The sequence below is a fragment of the Pseudorasbora parva genome, chromosome 11 (assembly GCF_024679245.1).
Source record: "Pseudorasbora parva isolate DD20220531a chromosome 11, ASM2467924v1, whole genome shotgun sequence".
Lineage (NCBI taxonomy): Eukaryota > Metazoa > Chordata > Actinopteri > Cypriniformes > Gobionidae > Pseudorasbora > Pseudorasbora parva.
The window spans coordinates 12,076,937-12,098,274 of NC_090182.1; the positions used below are offsets into that span (position 1 = coordinate 12,076,937).

Consider the following 21,338-nt stretch of genomic DNA (forward strand, 5'->3'; position numbering starts at 1 on the left):
CTTTGTCGACACCTCCCGTTCGGGGTGTGAAACTACACGACTCTTAATCCATATGACAAAAACATGCTAGCACATGGCGTTCGCGGTTTGTATTTGCGCAACAAACCAAACAAAAATGGGAACGGGAATGGGAAATAAAATGTACGTATACAAGACTAAACAAAATAAACGTTTACAACAGTTTCTGTTTATAAGGATTCACCAAAATGTACCCCATCACCCTCCATAAGCCATCCTATGTGTATGACATTCTTATTTCAGACGAATGTAACCCTAACATTACTACAGTTGGAGAAGTCCTGACTCTTCCAAGCTTTATAATGTAAATAGAGGATATTTTGAAGCCCAAAAGGTGCATCCATCCAAAACAAAAGTAATCCACATGGATGGGTTTAATAATTCATTTTGAAGCAAACTATGCGTTTGTGTTAAAAAATATCCACATTTAAAGGGTTCACCCAAAAATGAAAATTCTGTCATTACGTTAGGTGTCGACACCCGTACCTTCGTTCATCTTCGGAACACAAATGATATTTTTGTTGAAATCCGATGGCTCAGACAGGACTAGCTTTATTGACTTTCCTCTTTCATAAAAGGCACTAAAGATGCTGTTAAAAGTCCATCACACTACAGTGGCTCTACAATAATTTTATGACGCGAAGAGAATCGTTTTTGTTGCAAAAAACAACAAAAACAACAACAACAACAACAACTGAATAATAATGACTGTTTGAAACTTTGTTTTGATTTCGGCCCATCACTATTTAGTTAGTGGAGTAGTAATTTAGTTTTTTTTTGCACACAAAAACTTGTCGCTTCATAAAATGATTGTAGAACCACTGTAGTGAGATGGACATTTTTAACGACTTTAGTGCCTTTTACGGGTGTCAAAAGACATAGGGTAAGTAATTTATGACAGAATTTCCATTTTGGGTGAACTACGTAACCCTTTAACATAAACTAAAATGACTAGCTTTCGAAATGTTATAATAGTAATATTTTGTACTTTCTGACACATAATAAAAAGAAAGAAAGAAAGAAAGAAAGAAAGAAAGAAAGAAAGAAAGAAAGAAAGAAAGTTGAAATTGTGTTCTTTAATTTAACTTCTTGACAGAAGATTTGTAAAACAAAACAAAAAAAACAATAAAAAATATATAATAATTATATTTCCCCTCACAGATCTGGCAACCCTGCACTGTACGCCGCCTGTTGTTGTTGTTGCTCAAGTCTCGCTTATCACATGACGCGAGTCACGTAGTCTGTTCTGTTGTTAAATACCCGCTCACTTACCCCACTGCGCCTCAGCCCTGCGGACAGACAGCCACTTCTTCTAGTATCACGAGAACAGTGCTGTCTGCAACACGCTGCAAAACATCTTTGCCATTTTTATGTTGTTAAAACTTTGTTGAGCTAAATCTGAGTTTAACCAGACACGTCATATAGACGGGTGTAACCCTTTAGAGCCCTTATTTATCACCGTGATTGGTGTCAGAAAGTTTCGAGCGCATTTCATCCACGATGTCGTCCGCCAACACGCAGCAGAGCAAGAGCTGCCCCATTCCCACGCGCGTGCTGCACCTCAAAGACTGGTCTCAGCTCCCAGACTGCTACAGTCAGACCCCTGGAGGAACACTGTTCTCCACCACACCAGGGGGTAAGACTGCGTTTTATGACTATACAGTATATATATATTTTTACTGCTATAGGTAGGTGAACGTGTATTTTGATGAATATTTTGCATCTTTTATTCTTCTAGGGGAAAAGACTTAAACCAGCCAGAGATCTTAGCTGCATGTTCTCCAAGTGTGGTCTGTTTGTTGATTTTATGTGGATTTTTTTAGGAACTTGGGAGACCAACTTTAACCAGCTAAGACCAGCAACCCATCTTGGGATGGTTTAAGCTGTTTGTAACACATTTTGCATCACTTTATTATTTTAATGTTGACAAAACGTGTGTGGATATTGTACATGAAATTAAACAACTTGCTTATTCACAAGCTATAACCCCATTGACATGTTAAAAAACACTCATTTCTAGTTAGTTAAACTAATGGTGTTAACTCACCATGTTTTAAACTGCAGTTATTTTAAGCTAAATGAAATAGATTTATAAGCTTGACTTGCATTAACACACAGGATAGACCCATGTTTAAGCCTAATTAAATTTATTATATTTTTTGCATTGAAATTAATGCAAAATATAACCTCTGTTTATTTATTCAGTTGTAATGATCTGAGATGTGGTGTGCCAGCGAATTGTTTCACTGGTACGAATTCCTGTTGCTACGCAAACGTTTGTTATGCACAACAAGTTGATCATTTATGGCAGGCTGTCTGCAGCAAGTAGCTATAGCTCAACTGCCACACTTTTTGTTATGTAACAATGTCTGGTTATCTGATTTGAAACTTGCATGTCCTCAAAAGATTACTATAGGAATCGAATCATGTGAAAAACAAACACATGACCCATTTACTTTCTGGGCAGGACCCATGTTTCTCAATCTCCTTTGTCCCTCGCTAGAATATCTTCGCATGTGGCTGTAACTGTAGCACATGCAGAGGAGGCAATTCTTAGAAACACCCCTCCTCCTCCAGCACAGCTGTTGTGGATTTCAGGAATAACAGGACTCTATGTGCTCTGGAATATGAGTTCATTGAGGCTACTGTATCATTGACGGTTCCCTCGCCGTAGAATGAAAAATAACAGATCAAAGGAATGTGCATACATGTGTATGTACTTAATATATATAACAATATGTACTCTCTATACTGTGAGTCTTTGGCAAAACATTTTTACAGATTGCATTTCACTTCACACCTAACACAAAGAAATAAAGCCTGTTTTTAGGATTAAAATAAATAATTCTACATCATGACACCCCATAATTCCCTCTACAATAATGGAAACTACATTTATTTAATATTATTTAAAATATTTTGAAAAAATACAAAAGTAGAATTTGGGGGAAATTGTGCTAAATTGTCACAATAAAAAAATTATAGTCAAATTATATTAACGATTTAAAGTGCAAATAGTATAGTAATAGTGACTTTTTTTGTTTTTTGTTTTTTTGCTCACCAGGCGTGAATACTGATGCTTTTAACCTAAACCAATTGTCTTGGGATATTTTTAACTGTCCTGCATTGTAAAAATTCTACTTTCTGGAATTCTAAGATGTTGAAATGCAATCAGGGAACAAAACGTGCTTCAGCAGAACAAAGTCCTGCAACTGTTGGGTTGGACTTCCTGCATTCCTCTGGCCGGATCGCTCCCAGTTGTGACCAGTGTTCGTCCAGCCCCTGTCACTATCTCCGTCCACACCCTGCCCCTCCCCCCTCTCTCAACCCCCTTTTGTCCTGAACACATTGCTCTGAATAGCAAAAGTTGCGTAACATGTTTTTCAGCCACTGTTGGATACAGTAGAGCTTGAACTGCAGCACATCCTTGCACATATCAGACTGCAAGTAGCACCTTTAAAAGTTGTTAAGTCATAAAAAGTGTGTAGTTGAGTGCAGCAGCGTCTCGTAACGTGAGGTTAAACTCCTGCTGCACTGGTGCCCCCGTGGCTCGGATCGGCTCGGCCCGGCTCACGTGCAGACGTGCTCAAATTTCCTAGAACTAAAATGGGAGGTGCCGAGTCCTGAAATTCAGTTCACCCCGTTTTCATTGTGGGAGCTTGATTTCTGCTTCTTTTCACTTGCAAAATGTCAAACATTTGAGTCTTTTAGTGCCATCTAATGTGCCTGAGTTAGTTGCTATCTTCCATTTATTTTGTTAAGTGGAATAGAATTGCTGTTCTTTTGGTATAATCCCAAGAATTCCATGTTTGACTTCAAAGCCACATTTCAATAAACATTTGACTTGAATCCTAGGTTTTTTCCCTCACACGTGATAGTCTGCAAGCTAGAATGTAAATGTTTTTCTAGCCATCCGATTGGTTGCTATAATGTACGTTCTATCCCTCCTCCAGGAACTCGGATAATTTATGACAGAAAGTTCCTCCTGGACTGTAGGAACTCTCCCATTGCCCGGACTCCACCCTGTTGTTTGCCTCAGATTCCTGGAGTGACCATTCCTTCACACCATCCAATGTCCAAACTACAGGAACTCAAAGAGGAGTTGGAGGAGGAGAAGGATCTGGCAGGTAAAGTTGCTGTCTGCTGCAGAAAAGAAAGAAAAAAAACGTGTTCTGTGATAACATTTCCAGGAAACATTAAGTCCTCAGGTTTCTCCTGAAAAAATAATAATAATTTCAGTATATTCTGCGTTCTTTGGAAAAAAAGGTTCAGTGGGTTTCTATAAAGAGCCTTTATGCCAAAAGGCTTTTTTATGAAAATTTTTCCCCCTGGTGATTTAAGTATGTTTACGAGTTGTTTGATTCATAAACATGATTAAAACTAAATCCATAAAATGATCAAATGATGAGAACCTCTATATATACACGAACCTTTTCTTCTTAGAGTGCACTCCAGTTCTAAGTTTCTCCCTGTTCTAATGCCAAAAGAACCAATCTATTTCTTTTTCTTTTTAAAGCTGATGACAACCAGTTTGAGATGGACATTTGAGTCTTTCATCTACCTCCTGTGGAGAACTCTCTATTTTATCTGTCGGGATGATGCTGCTTACCTCACAATCAGCGGACATCGCATATTCACCAGATTAACGGGCTTTTTAATGAGCTAAACACCCAAAGGGTGTCTTATTTTTTTGATTAAACGTATTTGTTGAACGTTTACCTGAAAAAACATGATTGTTTGTAAGTGGCGGTATTCTAAAGCTCTATTGTACATATGGTACTTTCTACTTTTTTTAAAGGCTTCGTCCCGTGCGAGCCGGGACAAAACCATGGCAAAATCTCTCATTTCTGAGCATTGTATCTCAGCAAACATTGTTGATTGTTTAATGGTAAAGGAAGATTAAATGCCAAATGAATGTCTTTTGCATATGTTTGGTGTTTCACCTGGAAAAGCACATCAGAACATAAACGTACACCACTGTGTCGCCTCAGGGTTTTCCTGGTGTTTCATTTGCCTGGATTTCCTCAGGTTTTATTTTGATTGAAATAAAAAAAAGATGCGACAATTACTCTTCCTTTGATTAATTTAGTGTTGGCACTAAAGGCTATGGGAAATTATGTACTGGGAAACTGCTTTGAATTAATCCTGGGTGAAAAACTGGCTTAACTCGCCTACAAAAACAGCAACAAAAAGGGCATATGAAACAAATATATCATAAAATAAGTTACAACTGTCTTGGAGCAAAATACTTGAAGATATACATGGACTTCACGGACAAATGATGTACATTACTGCACAGGAGTCTGGGGTTGGTAAGATTTAATATTTTTTAATGTTTTTTTTGAGTCTCATTCTCACCAAGGTTAATTTATTAGATAAAGTAAAAACTGCCATATTGTGAAATATTACAATTTAGTTTTCTGTTTAAAATGTAATTGATTTTGTGATCAAAATGATTTTTCAGCATCATTCTAGAAAGGATTCCTCAGGATTCTAGAAAATTCAGCATTTCTTTGGAATAGAAATCTTTATCTTATTACAGAAAGAATTATAGAATTAGAAAAAGTTTATATTTGAATACACAGCAATGTCAAGCTCTAACAAAAGCAGAAATGGAAAATGCATGCACTGCATTTTTTCACAGGTTAAGTTTGGAACAAGAAAAAGCTCTCCATGCATGTCCTTCTAGGCTGTATTCCAAAACTAATTACCATCAGGTTAAGATACAAACTGGCCCAGTGTAACCAATGACCCTTTTAATGTACTTTTATTAACCAGCTACCTCTATAAAAGAAACTTGACTGAACTCTTTCAACCTCTTACAGTAATCTAGGTTTCACAGTAAAAATTTTAGGTCTTGCAAGGATTTCTTTAAGACACTAACCTGTTTTTTTGTTTTGTTTAATTTTAAGAAATTATACTGGTTCAGAAAAAAACTTCATTTAGGAGATTGAGAACGCAAAAGCATTAAACATACAATAGACATCTTAAAAATCAAGTTTATTTCTTGAAATTTGTCCAAGACACTGGAGGAATGTGTATCCAGTGTTGAGAAAGAATCATGTTACAATTACCTGTGTATGTTTTGAGGTATAGTTTAATCACTATTAAAGCCACTCTTAAATATCTAACAAGACAGGAGGAAAACTCCTTAAAAGCAGAAGAGGGGAAAAAAAAAAAAACAGGGAAAATAAAAAGTCATCAAGACTTGCCACTAACAGATTTCAATGGACAAGCTTACAATCGTTTAGAAATCCCTTTTCATCTCACCTTGAAGCCATGCAACTTTGCAACACAGAGCACAGGTGACAGGAAAAAAATATAATCTAGAAACACTAAAGAAAAATTAACCAAAACTGTTTATTTTGAATGCATTTTGAGAGCTCTGAGTCTAGATGTGGTAGACAGCCATGATGTAAAATACAACCATACAATACATTAGAATCAAAAAGGTACCAAAAAGTACAGTAAAAAAATAACACTTCCATCTCTGGAAATGTAAAAAGGACACAAAAAAATAAAAATAAAAAAAATAAAACAAATGTGACAAGTGACATTTGCACCCTCCCCCCCAGTTCCTTATGTTTTCTGTACAAAATGAAGCAGAAGTCCAGATTCTGCCAGCTTCCAAAAGTAAAAGACCCCAATGTTCACTGTGACCAGACGGATGGTTCCTGCTCGGTAGCTTTACGACCTTTAAAAACACAAAACAGAGATTTAGTTGCTTTAAACCACATTTACTATAAGTGTATTTTAAAAAAGAAAAAAAGAAAAATGAAGTGAAGAGATGGGGCCTATCATGATCTACCCTACTGGATCACTACAACCCTCCCCAAACGTATCCTTCTATCTGCCTTATAGTTCGGCTAGGTAAATGGAGATGAACCGGTAATGGAGCGACAACCAAATTAACCTTACCATGAGTGGTGGGAAAAAAATTAAAATTCATACCTGAACTACACATGATCAGTATGGCTTGTAGCTACTCTGGTGAGCCCCACGTCTTGGAGTTTTTCCATAGCTTGTATTGCCCTGGTCTAGGGGGGTAAGAGAAGAGCAGAGAAAGGAACTTGAGTCCCTCGTATTCATAAGAACCCAACGGGGACGGTGGGGAAACCCCAAGGTCAATCAGTGCTTACTGTAGTCATATCCGCCGCCGTAGCCGTAGTAGCCTCCGGAGTAATCATAGTTGCCGTAGCCTCCGTATCCGCCGTAACCTTGCTGTCCGCCATAGCCGTAACCCTGGTTACCGTAGCCTTGATTCCAGTAGTTGTTGTAGCCCTGATTCCAGTTCTGACCCTGGCCTAGAAGATAACAAAAATATTTTAAACACCATGGCACATTAATATCTGCAAGTTACTTAAGCTTAAATCATTCTCTACTTCAGCTTTGTGAGGTATTAGAACAGGTCTGAGATCAGCCAAATCTTTTAAAATGGGAACTTTGCATTCAAATTACAAATGCTTAACATTTAAATCAAGTTTAAAAGACATCCAGATTCGAAACATGTTTAAACTAGCCTGCATTGAATTCATATACAGATACACAAGAGTGACTGTACTGATTTTTGTTGCTGTTGCAGATCAGTATATTTGATAAGCAAGCAGTCGTTATCTAGTTAAACTTTACACAGACTGATGCAGCCTACAGTTTGAGTGGCCAAGGAGACAGTCCAACAGGAGATAGACGTTCAGCTTTACTAACCTCCACGCCCCCTTCCTCTTCCCCCAAAGCGACCTCCGTACTGCTGCTGCTGGTACACTTCCTTAGGCTGAGCAATCTTAATCTCACACTGAGAAAAGAACAGACAATTGAATGAATAAATGAGGAGTCAAGACATGTACTGCCATAAAATCAATGCTGAAAATAAAAATCACTGAATACGAACACTAAAATTATATTGTTGGCAAATATAAACGGGTAGTACAACGTCAAAATATGAACAACCATGAAGATTTAACACATTTATCAGTAAATTCGGCACACTCACAAGGCCTTCTTTGCCATTTGTGTCCTTGGTTCCACTGACGTTGTGATATTTCTTTTCCAGAACTTTCTTGACAGCATCTTCTTCCTTGAAGGTTATGAAGACAAACCCTCTTCTCTTATTTGTCTTTGGATCCATTGGAAGTTCGATAGTCTCAATCTGCAGTGACAAAAAAACAACAACAAGTTAACATATGCAAGTTTAAACCAAGGAAGCGGCAATTACAGACACATGTACAATAGCAAATTAGGGCAGAAATATAAACTAAAGTCTGTGCTAATATAATATCAAATTAGAATTGGCAATATATATATCTGATAGTTCCTTTGGAAATATGCATTTGTAAAATCTAAGTAAAATGTTAGAGAATGTAAACATCTAATTTTTCCCCACAGCAGAATTAAAAATCTACAAAAGGAACACTCCAATACCTCGCCAAAAGCACCAAAATACTCGCGGATCCTCTCTTCTGTAGTTTCAGGGTTCAGTCCACCAACAAAGATCTTCTTAACCGGTTCTTTCTTCATCGCCATTGCTTTCTTAGGGTCAATCTGCCGTCCATCCAGTCTGTGCTCTTTTTGTGCTAAAACCTGTGCAAAGAAGAGGAATTTGTGAGTTTGATGTTTTTTTGTTGTTGTTAAGATCAAGACTTTAACTTTTCCTAAACACCAAAACTTACCTTATCTACACTAGCTGACTCTTTAAAAAGAATAAATCCAAATCCCCTTGATCGTCCAGTGTTGGGGTCCATTTTAATGGTGCAGTCTGTCACCTCTCCAAATTTAGAGAAGTAGTCTTTGAGATCCTTTTTACTAGTGTCCCAGCTGAGCCCCCCAACAAACATTTTCCTGAGGAAACGAAGCAGAGAAAATGGGTGAGACCAGGAGGGGGCGTGGTAGCGCAGATTTAACAATTTCCCCAGCTCTTGCATAAAAAAAAAGAAGCAATTTCCACTAATAAACGGAAATAAAAGCTGCAACACGATACAGATGCGGTTTAAACGCACAACACAGAAACGCTCGCCTAAGGAAACAACAATGCAACCGTGAATTTTAAAACGTTTCTTCGTGTTCAATTCACAAAATGCGCCCATCCCCCTACAAAAGACACATGGCGCCAACAAAGACGGAAGGAACAAAGGATTTTATGTCGGAGCATTTAGCACTAATATTACTCTAACATACCCCGCATCTTCCTCTCCTTTGCTCGCGTCAATTTGCCCGCCGTCCGATGCACCATTTTCGTCCTCATCCCCGGCCGTTTCGTCCGCACCGGCGTCTCCCTGCGCCCCGGCCTGTGCGTTCCCGTTGCCCTCCTCGTACTGCCCGGCTCCGTTCAGATCGTCCTCACCCTCATGGCCGTTTTCGGAGGTTTCCATATACTGCTGCTCGGCGTCTGACATGGTGGTAGTTTAATGTAAAAACCTAAAACTGCAGAAAATGTGTGATGTTACAAAAGGAAGCGCCTTATGTAACGCACAAGCACCACCATTTTGAACAGCGGCGCTTAGATTCTCATTCGCAACAAGAATGTAAACATATCGTTGTTCCAATTCATAAATACACAACTTTACTGACCTAGAATTAAATATAAAGGTTAACACAACTTAATAAGCGCACTGTGGCTAACGAATTCATAATTTGCTCGTAAATACTTTACCTTAAAAGCAGCAAGAGAAAAGTCTCCGTGGAACGCTTTCCGCGGTGTGGGCCCTTCCTTATTGCGCCGTCAAGCGGTTGGTTTTATATTACTGGATGGAGGATAAAGGAAATTTAGTAAGGGCAAATTTGATAGGATGGCTTTGAACGCCTATCAACCTAACAACCAATTAAACATGTCCTTTACACGTCACAGAAATCCTCCCCCAAACGCGCTTCTTCTGAACCTTCTTGTCGAGTGGGGGAAGAGGTCTTTGTTCTTGTTTGGGTTATAAACATGATCACTTGTACATAAAATGAAGCACATATATATTTTTAGAAGCAATGAAGAAGATAACGAATAAAACAGCCGTTTGTATATGTAACGCTTAGTCAAAACTATAGAACTGAGAGTTTACAGCTACATTTGCAATAGTCGTTTGAATCATTAGCATGCTAACATTCATTTTTGTTGTCGAGATTGTATAAAATTGTCTCAGTCTAAGTTATTCACATTCAACAACGGTTGTGAGTTGTGAATCTTTGTGTATAGTCATCAGAAGGGGAAATTGTATAAAAAATTGCATTGATTTTATTGGTGAATGATGAAGATGTAAGGATGGGCCTACTACTGTTATAGCAATTGATGGCAATTTTATCTTACATTTAAATCAACCATGACAATTTAAAGCAAACATAGTTAGATGGCACAATAAAACAAGGGTTAATTCAACATTGTTTATTAACAACACTATTTTATAAAGTCATTTGAATGATATAAAACAACCAAAATTGATCTAGACTGTAACTTGTAGGTCAATTCTTGTTGATTGAAAAATCAATCAGGCTGCATCCTTTACTACTGTTCCATCTGATATTTTGGGCTTATTAGGGTTATTATTCATCAGCCAATCAGCAAGCCACGTCTGTAAAGAAAAATAATACAGTACAAAAATAAGAGTAAATAGAAAATAACGGTAGAGATATTACAAAAACAAATGTGCAGTTGTTCAATACATTTAATCTGGATCAGAATTATTTTAATTTGGAAATTCCATGTCTTGTTATTCAGGATAAATAAATCAAGTGCAAAATATAAAAATCTGTATATAAAATGGATGATGCAATTGTTTATGATGTATTGTTTATTATTGTATTATTTTAACCAGTTTTAAAGTGTTTGTTCCTGAAATCCATCCAGAAACCAGCCATCTACTTGGATCAGGATAATCCAGATTTTTTTTTTGGATCAAAGGTATCCAATCATAAAGCGTTTGAACAACACTTACTGAAGGTTTGAATGATTGGATTATGTGATCTAATCTGATTTCAGAATACTTTTTTTCCTTCTTTTGAACACCCATTTTCAAGATCTAATCCAATGGCTGAAATGCAATTTAATTTCCTTTGAACAACTGGGCTGAGGGTGTCAGAATTGAGGAAATTGGCATTACGGTTTTCAGTGAAGAAATTAAATCGGCCAAAAATGAAAATTCTGTCTTTATTTATTCGTCCTCATGTAATTCCTAAGATCTGAGTTTTTCTTCTGGAAAATAAAGCATTATATATTTTAAAGAATCTTTTTATTTGTAATACTTTCATCAAAAGATACACTTACAAAGGGATCCAGTGGCTTTTTCTTGCACAACTCCGTCAGTCCAGTGAGAAGTGTTGGGCTGACATACCGGCTCAGGTAATCTTTGGCAGCATCTCCCATAGGAATGGGTTCAATCACAGCTGAAATAGAAATCAGATTTTTACTTTGCTTTCAAATCTTGTTTATGGAACTCATTTGGTCATGGTTAGATTCACTCACAGTTGGGAAACATGAACCTGATCTCCTTCTCAGCAGCAGAGAAGGATTCACTGCCGTGCACAGCATTGCGCAGGTCGCACGTACCCAGTCTCGCTCTCAGGCTGATGGTGACGTTCAGTGTTGATATGCACCCAAATGTGCATTTCCCAGAAAGAGAGAGACAGCAATTGACTGTTACTTTGAAACATGAGGTGTGCATATTGAATATAGTGTTGCAACATCAGAAATGAGCTATGTGATTGATTTAGGCATTGTAATGAACATCAGCTTGTTAAATTATTAGCATGAAGTGCAAAAGTATCCATTTATTTGGCCTGGAGTTTGAAAGCATCACAAAAATGGTGCACGGTGATAGTCCTGACAGTACTAGAGAATTTAGCTTCAAAAGTTAGACATTTTATTATTAAACCACCTGCACAGAGAGAAGATTCATTCAACGACATTCATTACCAGTCAGGATGCGTCTCTCTAGCCTTTATGCTGCTGACTGGTCCCATTATGGCTTTCCAGGTGGCAATAGCCTGATGTCGGGCCAGTGCTAGAGCAACAACCGGTCCGGAGCTCATGAAGGCAGTCAGATGGGGAAAATACAGTTTCCCATAATGCTCAGCGTAGAAATCACTGCATTGCTCTGGACTCAGTTGAAGTCGCCTTTTCTGTTAAATGAGAAATACAAGAATGTAAATCTTCTGAATCTAAAGCATGGGTCACAGAATATGATTTGTTCACAATATTGAATGCAATATTACATTTCTGCAGTTGCTTAACTAGAGTTCAATTAATTTATCAGCCTTATTTTAAACAGAACCAAGTAACTGTTATTAGCACCAGACATCATGTGACTAACTTATCTTGGGTTTAATGTTACCTGCAGAATTGTAAATCCAGATTGAAGAATAATGTCCTCAATTTCGTCGGTTTTGTGAATGGCATCAGGTTTGATTAAAGCCAAAGTTCTTTCCACGAAGATCCGAGGTTCTGGCATCCGTTTCTGAGGACTGTCGCTGTCCATGACTTTAAACCAGCAATTTATACACAATTTAATTGCAATTACTGGACTTTTTGACGGTTGAATTCGAAGTTTTTTTTAGTTGCCAAGGGCGGCATTTGTCAGATAAAGTGCAACATGTTTTATTACCTACAACATAAGAAAACAGTTTAATTCAGATATCGGTTTATTGTCGCGGCGTCCTGCTCTGAGAAGTCTGGTTTGTTGGCCTTGTTGCTAGGTTACAGTAGCCTGACAAGCCAGACCCACATCAAGATGTTATTAAATTAAATTTGCTGCCGCTAGGGTGCGTCTAGATTTCTAGGCTAAGGTTACAGTTGAATAAATTAAATCTACATGCAGTGGCGACATCTAGTGGCGTTACAACACTATTCCAGTGACTCAATTTGTTACATTCCTGTTCTTATGCCTCCTGTTCTTAAGACTGCAATTTGGGCAATCCTATAAATCATAACAAATTACAATATACAACGAGCATCTAATAAATAACACCAATTGAATCGAAGACTACGATGCAAAATTGAACAAGACATCAGCATGTGCGACTGTAAACTAATACAAGATGAAACACTTTGCCATTGCAGTTGTGTGCTCTTTAAAGGGATAGTTCACTTTAAAATAAATTGTCATCCTTTACTCACCCTCAAGTTGTTTCAAACCTGTATGAATCTCTTTCTTTGGCTGAACACAAGGAAGACTTTTGAAGAATGTCAGTAACCAAATGGTTAACTGGAGCCATTGACTTGCATAGAATTTCTTTTTTCCTACTATGGAAGTCATTGGCTCCAGTTAACTGCTTGGCTACTGACACTTCAAAATATCTTCCCTTGTGTTCAGCTAAAGAAAGAAAGGCATACAGGTTTGAAACAAATTGAGGGCGAATTCTTTTTAAAAAAAAGGAAGCAAAAGAATATGGACACTTAAGGCTAGGCAAAACAGGTCAGCTTGCCATGACAATTTAGCAAACTTGAGCTTAAGTAGTTTCAGTGCCATGCAGTAGATTTGTTGCCATCTCATGTTGAATTTTGATTGCCTAGTTAGTAAATGTAGGTAGTAGCAAACCCACTGTGCGATCATGCCCTTTTTGGTTCCAAGGGTTTGACAACAGTCTTTGAACCTCTCACTGTATGACGCAAAAACTACAGTTTAAGACCACAGAAAGCACCACAATTGGTCATCTTTATTCTAGGACAGCCCAAAATCGTACAGTGTGTACTGGGCATTAGTTTATTGAAAGGCACAAATTAAAGCAAATCACAATTATAGTCCTTTTTAAACTTTTTATTCAGGCATTAGAAAAGGCTTCTATCTGGTTCCAATGGTCACCTGCCACACTCTGATGAGGTTGTCAGTGTAGCCAGCAAAAAGAGTCTGATGAGAAAAGAGAAAGGAATTATCAGGCATGGTATTAGAAGAGCTTTTGGTTTAAAAGCATGTTACTGTCCCCCTCATATTTGCAGGACTGTCACCATAAGGTTTCAGATGTTTAAGTGATTGGGAATAATCAATGGGGAAGCTGGTCCAAACAGCACCAAATCAGTGACTGATGAAGTGCAAATCCAGGAACTAATTCCAGGCAGAAAAGGTTGCAGTAAAACCCACCTGTCCATCAGCAGACCAGGCCAGAGAAGTGCACTGCGGCGGCTCAGCCTTGCTGTTGGTGGTGATGATGTCCTGCCTCAGCTCATCAACAATGATCTTGCCCTCCAGATCCTGTTGACATTAATACAGTCAAGCTTTGCAACTGCAGAATGAGAATGCCTTTTTTGCTCAAGCCAATAGTTCTCAGAAACAGCCTCTTTATCATCATAGAGTTACAGAAGGCGTAGTGAGTTTCATCAATGAACCATGTGCCATTATAAATAAAATTATTATATATAAATGGTTACTTTTAGTCACCATGAAATCAAAATAGATATTTTATCTATTATGAATGATTTATTCGTGCAAATTTTTAAAAAGTGCATCTGCCCTCAATCTTTAAAGTCAGCATAAAATCAAAATTGATACTATTTAGTTATACCATGCTTATGATTAACCAATGCAAGTTAATACTAGGGATGCTCCAACCATTCGACTACAGATACTTATCGGTGGATAAAATCGCATTTTACGACTTAATCGGTAGCCAAATTTGGCTGAACTAATCCCAATTCGATGTAAAACTAGAATGGGTACACCCAGCCTGATCAGCCATCGATTTGATTTAGGCCTGCAGCTCAATCTGAGAACCTGTACATTAACTTCTACTGCTTGTTACAATTTTGCAGGAACCAATCACCGACTGGATTATCCACCTGGCGGTGGGTTTAAGATGACGGATAGAGAAGTGATGGGTCGTTTCCCGTTTATCACGCCTCTTGTGGTTTGATTGGTTGAAGGACTAGCCAATTGCATAGTCATTTGAATTATGCTCGTTGTTCACGCCTCGTGCAGTAAAAAATAGAGCAGACTCCCCAGACCAATGTTCAATCTTAAATTGAGCTTGGTCTGGTTATAGCCAGACAAATTTAAAACACGTGTTGCCGTCAAACTTAAGCACCGTAGTCGATGACTCACTCATAAAGATGGTCCCTTCACACCACCGGCTGGCATAATAATGTTACTGCAATGATTATGACAAGAAATTGGTAGCATAGTGGGTAAAGGGTTAGTTTACCCAAAAATTAAATTTATGTCATTAATGACTCACCCTAATGTCGTTCCACACCTGTAAGACCTCCGTTCATCATCGGAACACAGTTTAAGATATTTTAGTCCCAGAGCATATGCAGTCAATGCCCACTTTACTGTCCATGTCCAGAAAGGGAATAAACATCATCAAAGTAGTCCTTATGTGACATCAGTTAGTTAATTAGAATCACTTGAAGCATCGAAAATGCATTCTGGTCAAAAACAATGATTTTATTCAGCATTGTCTTCTCTTCCGCGTTCCTCCAAAAAACGGTGTGAATCGATCAATGATTCGGGTCGCCAATGTCACAAGATTTCAGCAGTTCGGATCATGTCAAACTGCTCAAATCATGTGACATTGGCGACCCGAAGCATTGATCAATTCACTGATTCATTCACCATTTGAATCTTTTTGGAGCAGCACGGAAGAGAGGACAATGCTGAATAAATTCATAGTTTTTGATATTTTTGGACCAAAATGTATTTGATGCTTCAAGAGATTCTAATCAACCAACTGATGTCACATATGGACTACTTTGATGATGTTTATTCCCTTTCTGGACATGGACAGTATAGTGGGCATTGACTGCATATGCTCTTGGACTAAAATATAAAATATCTTAAACTGTGTTCCGATGATGAACAGAGGTCTTACGGGTGTGGAACAACATTAGGGTGAGTCATTAATGACAAATTTCATTTTTGGGTGAACTAACCCTTTAAATCATGGTAATCTTTAAATCAAAAATTTGGATTTTCTCTGGAATGATTCTCTCCGAACCTTAAGCACTCCCTTCCAACCATCAGTCTGCTGTGAGCGAGGGATGGTGAGGAGGTGCACTAAAATAAAACCCCAGTCTAGTCAACCTATTTATTTGGAAACACCACAAAGTTAGCCTGGATGCCAGCTGAACTTAGCACCGCCCACAAATTTTTTAGGTCAGGCAGTTCGGTCTGGCCTTGCTCCATAGAGGAGTAATTAACCCCGAACAGAAACTGTTCGGACCAATGAAATCATCAGGATGGGCTTTAGACGATGACGGACAGATGATCAACAGTAACGTAATCATGCACGTCATCAAAGGCGCTTGGATTATATTTGTATGAATCCTAAACGGAGAGCTTGTTTGTATCTGCATTCACCTTCACAATTTCTCTCAGAAATGATGATCATGTTGGGTAAGTACTCCGTGTATCATTAAATTATTTAATTTTTTTTACAACACCAGCAAAGATCGTTTATTCCAGCCTGATTTCAGCTCGCGTGCTTCTCTGGGGGAAAAAAGATGTTTGGGGGTAAAATGTGTAATTTTGGCAAGGTTGCCTGCTAAAATTTGCACTCATGGGCCTATATATTACATAATAGTCGCTTCAACCCGCAGACGCAGAAAACAACCCGCGTGGGAAAAAACGCGGACTTGGCAACACAGTGCAGTTGAACTATGTTGACATTTGACAATGCGTCGCTTGGGTGCTCTGATTGGTTGTAGGTCTATCCAATTGATGTCTTTCCTGGTTCGGTTGAAACACACCCCATAATTACAGCCCAATGGAGCAGTTTCAGACTCATATTCTGACTAGAATTGAGTATGACCACATCAGGCTAGCACAAAGTAGTCTGTTGCAACTTTGCTCACACGGACTTCAATCAATTCCCCATGGACAAAATCAAGGCCCATCAAGGGTTTGAGCCGGCATCGCGATTTCCATGGCCTGATACCAATTTGGTAGACTTCAGCCAAGCCTTGTACCACCATACATTTTTTTCTTGTTTGTAAAGTTCTCACTTGAATATCACAATAGGATAGATTCTCAACTTTCATTTAATGCCAACATTAAAATGTATTTAATATAAAAGCCCTTTACACTGAAAGGGACATTTTAGTTGTACATTTTATTTTTACTTTATCTAATATGAAAGAAAGGTTGCTTGCACATAAACTCACCCAGATCTTGATGCTGGGTCCAGTGGCAGCACACAGCCAATAGCGGTTGGGACTGAAGCAAAGAGCATTGATGGGGTCCCCACCATCCAGGGTGTAAAGGTGCTTGCCCTCATTCAGGTCCCATAGCATGGCCTGCCCATCCTGAAATGAGCACAAACAGTAAATACAGATTGAATAGCTAACACTCGTTGAGTAATCTTCCTAATTATTTTACACTACTTTGTGTTCAGAAACAGCCTCTTATCATCACATAGATTCAGATGGGTTAATGTTAGGGTTTCATTATCTTTAATTCTAAACAGTAGTCTTGTCCAACCTATTAACTTCAGTAGGAAAAAGTGAATGGATTACCTTTCCACCGGAGGCACACAAAGAACCGTCAGGAGACACGGTCACTGTGTTCAGGTATCCAGTGTGGCCAATGTGGTTGGTCTTTAGCTTGCAATTAGCAAGATTCCATACCTATAACAAACACACATGAATCAAACTATTCCCGATTAAATGTTCACTTGCATGTTTAATGGTTTCAATCCATTACCCATCATAATTGCAGGACTTGTCAACAGAGCCCAAGAGCTCAGATAATAACAATGTCGATTTCTTTAATCACAGGGTAAACTCATCACAAAAACACAGATCAATCATTCTAGTTCACATTAAAATGCAACAGGTCTCACCTTGACCATTTTGTCCCACCCGCAGGACACAATGATGGGGTTGCTGCTATTGGGAGAGAAACGCACACATGACACCCACTCAGTGTGGCTGTCATCCTGTGGATGAAAGTCAAAATAAAGGGCTTGAGAACAGCACAAATTAATTTAAACATTAGGGTATCTGTACATTTTAGAGATCTTTAATAGGGCACAATTTATATGGTACATCCATACAATCTCAAAATAAATCACATCAAGTATAAACATGCTGGGGAACAAGCTTAAATGTAAAACAGGGTAATTCGTGCTTAAAACACATCTTCACTGCTTACCCCCAGTCCATCCAGCATGCTGGATGCATTGGGGGTAAGCAGATAAACATCACACTTTCATTTTTGGGTGTTTATTTCATTTTTGGGTGTTAATATTCAAGCTTTGCAACTGCAGAATGAGAATGCCTTTTTTGCTCTAGCCAATAGTTCTCAGAAACAGCCTCTTTATCATCATAGAGTTACAGAAGGCGTAGTGAGTTTCATCACTGAACCATGTGCTATTATAAATAATATATATTATATATAAATGGTTACTTTTTTAGTCACCATGAAATCAAATAGGACAAATCATTTTTTCCATTGAGAATGATTTCTCTGTGGACATTTTTAAAAAGTGCATCTGCCCTCAATCTTTAAAGTCAGCATGAAATCAAAATTGATACCATTTAGTTACACCATGCTTGTGATTAACAATTAGTCCATACAAGTTAATCTTAGGGATGCTCCAATCATTCGACTACAATAGAAAACAAATGAAGATTTAACTCCAACCGTTGCTGTGCCAGTCATATAATCATGTGAATGGGTAACAATTCTATGAGCAGCAACAACAACAAAAACATACTTAGCCAACATGCACAAAGAACCCTGTGGCTCATGACGACACTGATATCTTAAGACACAAAACGATTAGTTCATGTGAGAAATCGAGTCATATTTATATAATTTTACACCTCAAATACTACGCTATATCCAACAGCCTGGCTTCACTTGCTGTAAAGGTCAATATAAACGCTCTGTCGTTGTGTGCGTGTAAATAAATAACTTCCGGTATACACAATCTAGCGATCTTAACCGCTTACCAAAAGTGTAAACCTTCCTTACCGGCATCCAACAGCCTGGGACGCGCTTCACTTCCGGTAAAGGTCAATATACATGCTCTGGCGTTGTGTGCATGTAAAGACTTCACTTCCGGTATACACGCTCTGGCGATCTTGACCTTCCTTACTGGAAGTGAAGCACATTCCAGGCTGGATCAAAATCTATTTTCGATGCTTCAAGAGATTCAAACTAACCAACTGATGTCACATATGGACTACTTTGATGATGTTTTTATTCCCTTTCTGGACATGGACAGTACAGTGTGCATACACTTAGACACGCTGTCGGACTAAATATAAAATATCTTAAACTGTGTTCTGAAAATGAAGAGAGATCTTACGGGTGTGGAACGACATTAGGGTGAGTCATGACAAATTTCATTTTTGGGTGAACTAACCCTTTAAGACTTTTAGGGACCCACAGGAACCCTGATGATGGGCAAGTCTACCAGTTAACTACATTATGGATGTCTACCTGGATAGTGTACTTGCAGACTCCCAGGGTGTTCCACAGCTTGATGGTCTTGTCTCTGGATCCAGACACGATCTGACGGTTGTCAGCAGAGAAGGCCACGCTCAGAACATCCTTGGTGTGTCCAACAAATCGGCGGGTTGTAGTGCCACTAAGTGAGAAAAGAAATTGAGATCAATTCGACGTTAATTAGGTCAATGTTGTGAACTAAATTTGTTTTTAATCTGACAGATGATGGCTAGAGGATATTGTTGAATGCATACAGCATGTTAGTAAGCAAGTTATTTCATAGCAAATAAAAATGTATCAACCAACAAAAAAATACAACATATATAACAAAACTTTGACAACTAATTTTGTACATAAATATGTAAATGTTCTGCAATTAAAATAAGTAAATTCATGAAATTGGATATAATATACAAATGTTTGTGCCACAATATTGAGATTTCGCATTCGCTCGCCAATAAATACCCATGAGGTACATTCTGACCTTCTCATTTAGTTATAAAATCTGTGGAAATGTTTACAGAAACAGCTAATTAAATTAAAATAAAGGAGTAAATACATAAGCAAACAGTGCCATAACGAGCAGAACATTTTCCAAATAACACTTAAAGTTGAAACATTTCCCACAGTATGAACAGGGCACTAAATGATAATACAGGACACTAAATGATAGATGCCTATAAAATATGAGGGTTGGGGTTTCACATCTGTGGATGATCATACTCGGGGGTCCTAACATATTGAAAAGAACAAATATTCTTTGGGTCATGAGACTTTTAAAGTTCAGAAACAGCCTCTTTATCATCACAGTGACACAGATGGCGTTGAGAGTTTCATCACCACTTTATCACCACCAAGGATGACCGATTTTGAGGGACTATGACCGTTCCTTAAAATACTCACGTTGTCAGATCCCACAGGCGCAGGGTGCCGTCCCAGGAGCCAGACAGGGCGAACTGACCATCAGATGAGATGACAACATCACTCACGAAGTGGGAATGGCCCTTCAGAGCACGCTGGGGGATGCCATAGTTGGTCTCATCGCGGGTCAGCTTCCACATTATGACGGACTTGTCTGCAAGGTGGACAACAGAAGTTCATTCAGCAGATATTTGACTTGTATTATTTCATTTGCAGCAGAATTTTGACCACTGGTGGCATCTAACACACTCTAGAGGTACGCTGGCTACTAATGCTGCATTGTGAACCTTTCTGGAACTATAAACTAGGTTATGATAGTGCAAAATAACGGTTTTTAAGCAGACTGGACTTTTATTCAGGACTCATGCATTTGGATACTTATTTAGCTCCAGCGCGGCTCTGTGGAGACTTACCCCGGGACGCGGACAGAATCATGTCGGGAAACTGGGGTGTGGTGGCGATTTGGGTTACCCATCCACTGTGACCCTTAAGGGTACCCCTTACCGTCATCTGCTCGGTCATTTTGGCGCAGGGAAGAATCACCTATAAAGGTGGATGGAGATGGATTCCGTCGGAGGGCCGAATCCACCCTCTCTCTCACACTATGGCAAGAGGAAAAGGAAGCGGCACACCGGAAGCAAAACTCTTGAGGGTGAAGCGCCTTCTTCAGTTCGCGTTCTCGTATGTGAGAACTGCTTACTGCCATCTAGTGTGTGGATTACAGCACTTCAAACGACGCATTTTTTAGGCTGTCATAGTTTAATAAATGTATGTAATGAATAAATACATGTAATAAAGTTCCTAATTGGTATGTATGTAATAATTAAAAGGGCATAGTTGCAACGTTTAGGGTGTAAATGGTCCAAGTAAAATGGTGTAAAGTATGTAGAGTATTATGTTATGCATAAAAACCTATGATAATAACATGAACAACACCAATGCAAAATATACAGTGAACAAATGGTAACTTGTTAAATTATGCAAACAAAAAATAAATAAAAATGTATTACATGCTCTGTACTACAGGCATTTTTGCTTTTA

At 38.5% G+C, this 21,338-nt stretch overlaps 4 protein-coding genes and 1 long non-coding RNA gene across 6 annotated transcripts; 2 read left to right on the top strand and 3 right to left on the bottom strand.

Annotated features, from left to right (window-relative positions):
- The first annotated feature begins 1,278 nt into the window (after nucleotides 1–1,278).
- Nucleotides 1,279–4,937, top strand: eif4ebp3l (eukaryotic translation initiation factor 4E binding protein 3, like). The gene is made up of 3 exons (XM_067457089.1): nucleotides 1,279–1,654; nucleotides 3,972–4,145; nucleotides 4,535–4,937. The coding sequence occupies exons 1-3, from the start codon at nucleotides 1,519–1,521 to the stop codon at nucleotides 4,564–4,566; spliced, it is 342 nt and encodes a 113-aa protein (XP_067313190.1). The 5' UTR covers nucleotides 1,279–1,518; the 3' UTR covers nucleotides 4,567–4,937.
- A 1,066-nt stretch (nucleotides 4,938–6,003) lies between these two features.
- Nucleotides 6,004–9,803, bottom strand: hnrnpaba (heterogeneous nuclear ribonucleoprotein A/Ba). 2 transcript variants are annotated; one of them, XM_067457090.1, is made up of 9 exons: nucleotides 9,665–9,802; nucleotides 9,190–9,435; nucleotides 8,685–8,853; nucleotides 8,437–8,595; nucleotides 8,009–8,164; nucleotides 7,723–7,810; nucleotides 7,158–7,322; nucleotides 6,970–7,055; nucleotides 6,004–6,712 (listed from the first exon to the last, which is right to left on the bottom strand). In XM_067457090.1, the coding sequence occupies exons 2-8, from the start codon at nucleotides 9,405–9,407 to the stop codon at nucleotides 6,985–6,987; spliced, it is 1,026 nt and encodes a 341-aa protein (XP_067313191.1). In that variant the 5' UTR covers nucleotides 9,408–9,435; nucleotides 9,665–9,802; the 3' UTR covers nucleotides 6,004–6,712; nucleotides 6,970–6,984. The 2 variants fall into 2 exon arrangements, with proteins under 2 accessions (XP_067313191.1, XP_067313192.1); XM_067457091.1 differs by lacking the exon at nucleotides 6,970–7,055 and having other exon boundaries at nucleotides 9,665–9,803.
- A 144-nt stretch (nucleotides 9,804–9,947) lies between these two features.
- Nucleotides 9,948–12,651, bottom strand: nme5 (NME/NM23 family member 5). The gene is made up of 5 exons (XM_067457092.1): nucleotides 12,327–12,651; nucleotides 11,909–12,114; nucleotides 11,459–11,559; nucleotides 11,261–11,379; nucleotides 9,948–10,568 (listed from the first exon to the last, which is right to left on the bottom strand). The coding sequence occupies exons 1-5, from the start codon at nucleotides 12,468–12,470 to the stop codon at nucleotides 10,485–10,487; spliced, it is 654 nt and encodes a 217-aa protein (XP_067313193.1). The 5' UTR covers nucleotides 12,471–12,651; the 3' UTR covers nucleotides 9,948–10,484.
- On the top strand, nucleotides 12,580–12,878 carry LOC137092694 (uncharacterized). Its single transcript, XR_010908326.1, has 2 exons — nucleotides 12,580–12,687; nucleotides 12,778–12,878. It is a non-coding gene; the product is annotated as an uncharacterized lncRNA (long non-coding RNA).
- An 855-nt stretch (nucleotides 12,879–13,733) lies between these two features.
- rack1 (receptor for activated C kinase 1) lies at nucleotides 13,734–20,918 on the bottom strand. Its single transcript, XM_067457093.1, has 8 exons — nucleotides 20,711–20,918; nucleotides 20,280–20,451; nucleotides 19,371–19,518; nucleotides 17,764–17,859; nucleotides 17,438–17,548; nucleotides 17,087–17,227; nucleotides 14,070–14,180; nucleotides 13,734–13,838 (listed from the first exon to the last, which is right to left on the bottom strand). The coding sequence occupies exons 1-8, from the start codon at nucleotides 20,817–20,819 to the stop codon at nucleotides 13,773–13,775; spliced, it is 954 nt and encodes a 317-aa protein (XP_067313194.1). The 5' UTR covers nucleotides 20,820–20,918; the 3' UTR covers nucleotides 13,734–13,772.
- Nucleotides 20,919–21,338: the final 420 nt, after the last annotated feature.

Excerpts from the sequence above, each read along its gene's own strand:
- eif4ebp3l (XM_067457089.1), top strand. The coding sequence starts at position 1,519 with ATGTCGTCCGCCAACACGCAGCAGAGCAAGAGCTGCCCCATTCCCACG. Across the intron at positions 1,655-3,971 it reads GTTCTCCACCACACCAGGGG|GAACTCGGATAATTTATGAC; the intron begins GTAAGACTGCGT and ends TCCCTCCTCCAG. Across the intron at positions 4,146-4,534 it reads GGAGGAGAAGGATCTGGCAG|CTGATGACAACCAGTTTGAG; the intron begins GTAAAGTTGCTG and ends TTCTTTTTAAAG.
- hnrnpaba (XM_067457090.1), bottom strand. The coding sequence starts at position 9,407 with ATGTCAGACGCCGAGCAGCAGTATATGGAAACCTCCGAAAACGGCCAT. Across the intron at positions 8,165-8,436 it reads ATTTTGGTGCTTTTGGCGAG|ATTGAGACTATCGAACTTCC; the intron begins GTATTGGAGTGT and ends TTGTCACTGCAG. Across the intron at positions 7,056-7,157 it reads CGGCGGCGGATATGACTACA|ACCAGGGCAATACAAGCTAT; the intron begins GTAAGCACTGAT and ends TTACCCCCCTAG.
- nme5 (XM_067457092.1), bottom strand. The coding sequence starts at position 12,470 with ATGGACAGCGACAGTCCTCAGAAACGGATGCCAGAACCTCGGATCTTC. Across the intron at positions 12,115-12,326 it reads CTGGATTTACAATTCTGCAG|AAAAGGCGACTTCAACTGAG; the intron begins GTAACATTAAAC and ends CTCATTTAACAG. Across the intron at positions 11,560-11,908 it reads AGAGAGACGCATCCTGACTG|CCTGAGAGCGAGACTGGGTA; the intron begins GTAATGAATGTC and ends CGTCACCATCAG.
- rack1 (XM_067457093.1), bottom strand. The coding sequence starts at position 20,819 with ATGACCGAGCAGATGACGGTAAGGGGTACCCTTAAGGGTCACAGTGGA. Across the intron at positions 17,228-17,437 it reads TGTGTGCCTCCGGTGGAAAG|GATGGGCAGGCCATGCTATG; the intron begins GTAATCCATTCA and ends TGCTCATTTCAG. Across the intron at positions 13,839-14,069 it reads CCTGGTCTGCTGATGGACAG|ACTCTTTTTGCTGGCTACAC; the intron begins GTGGGTTTTACT and ends TTTTCTCATCAG.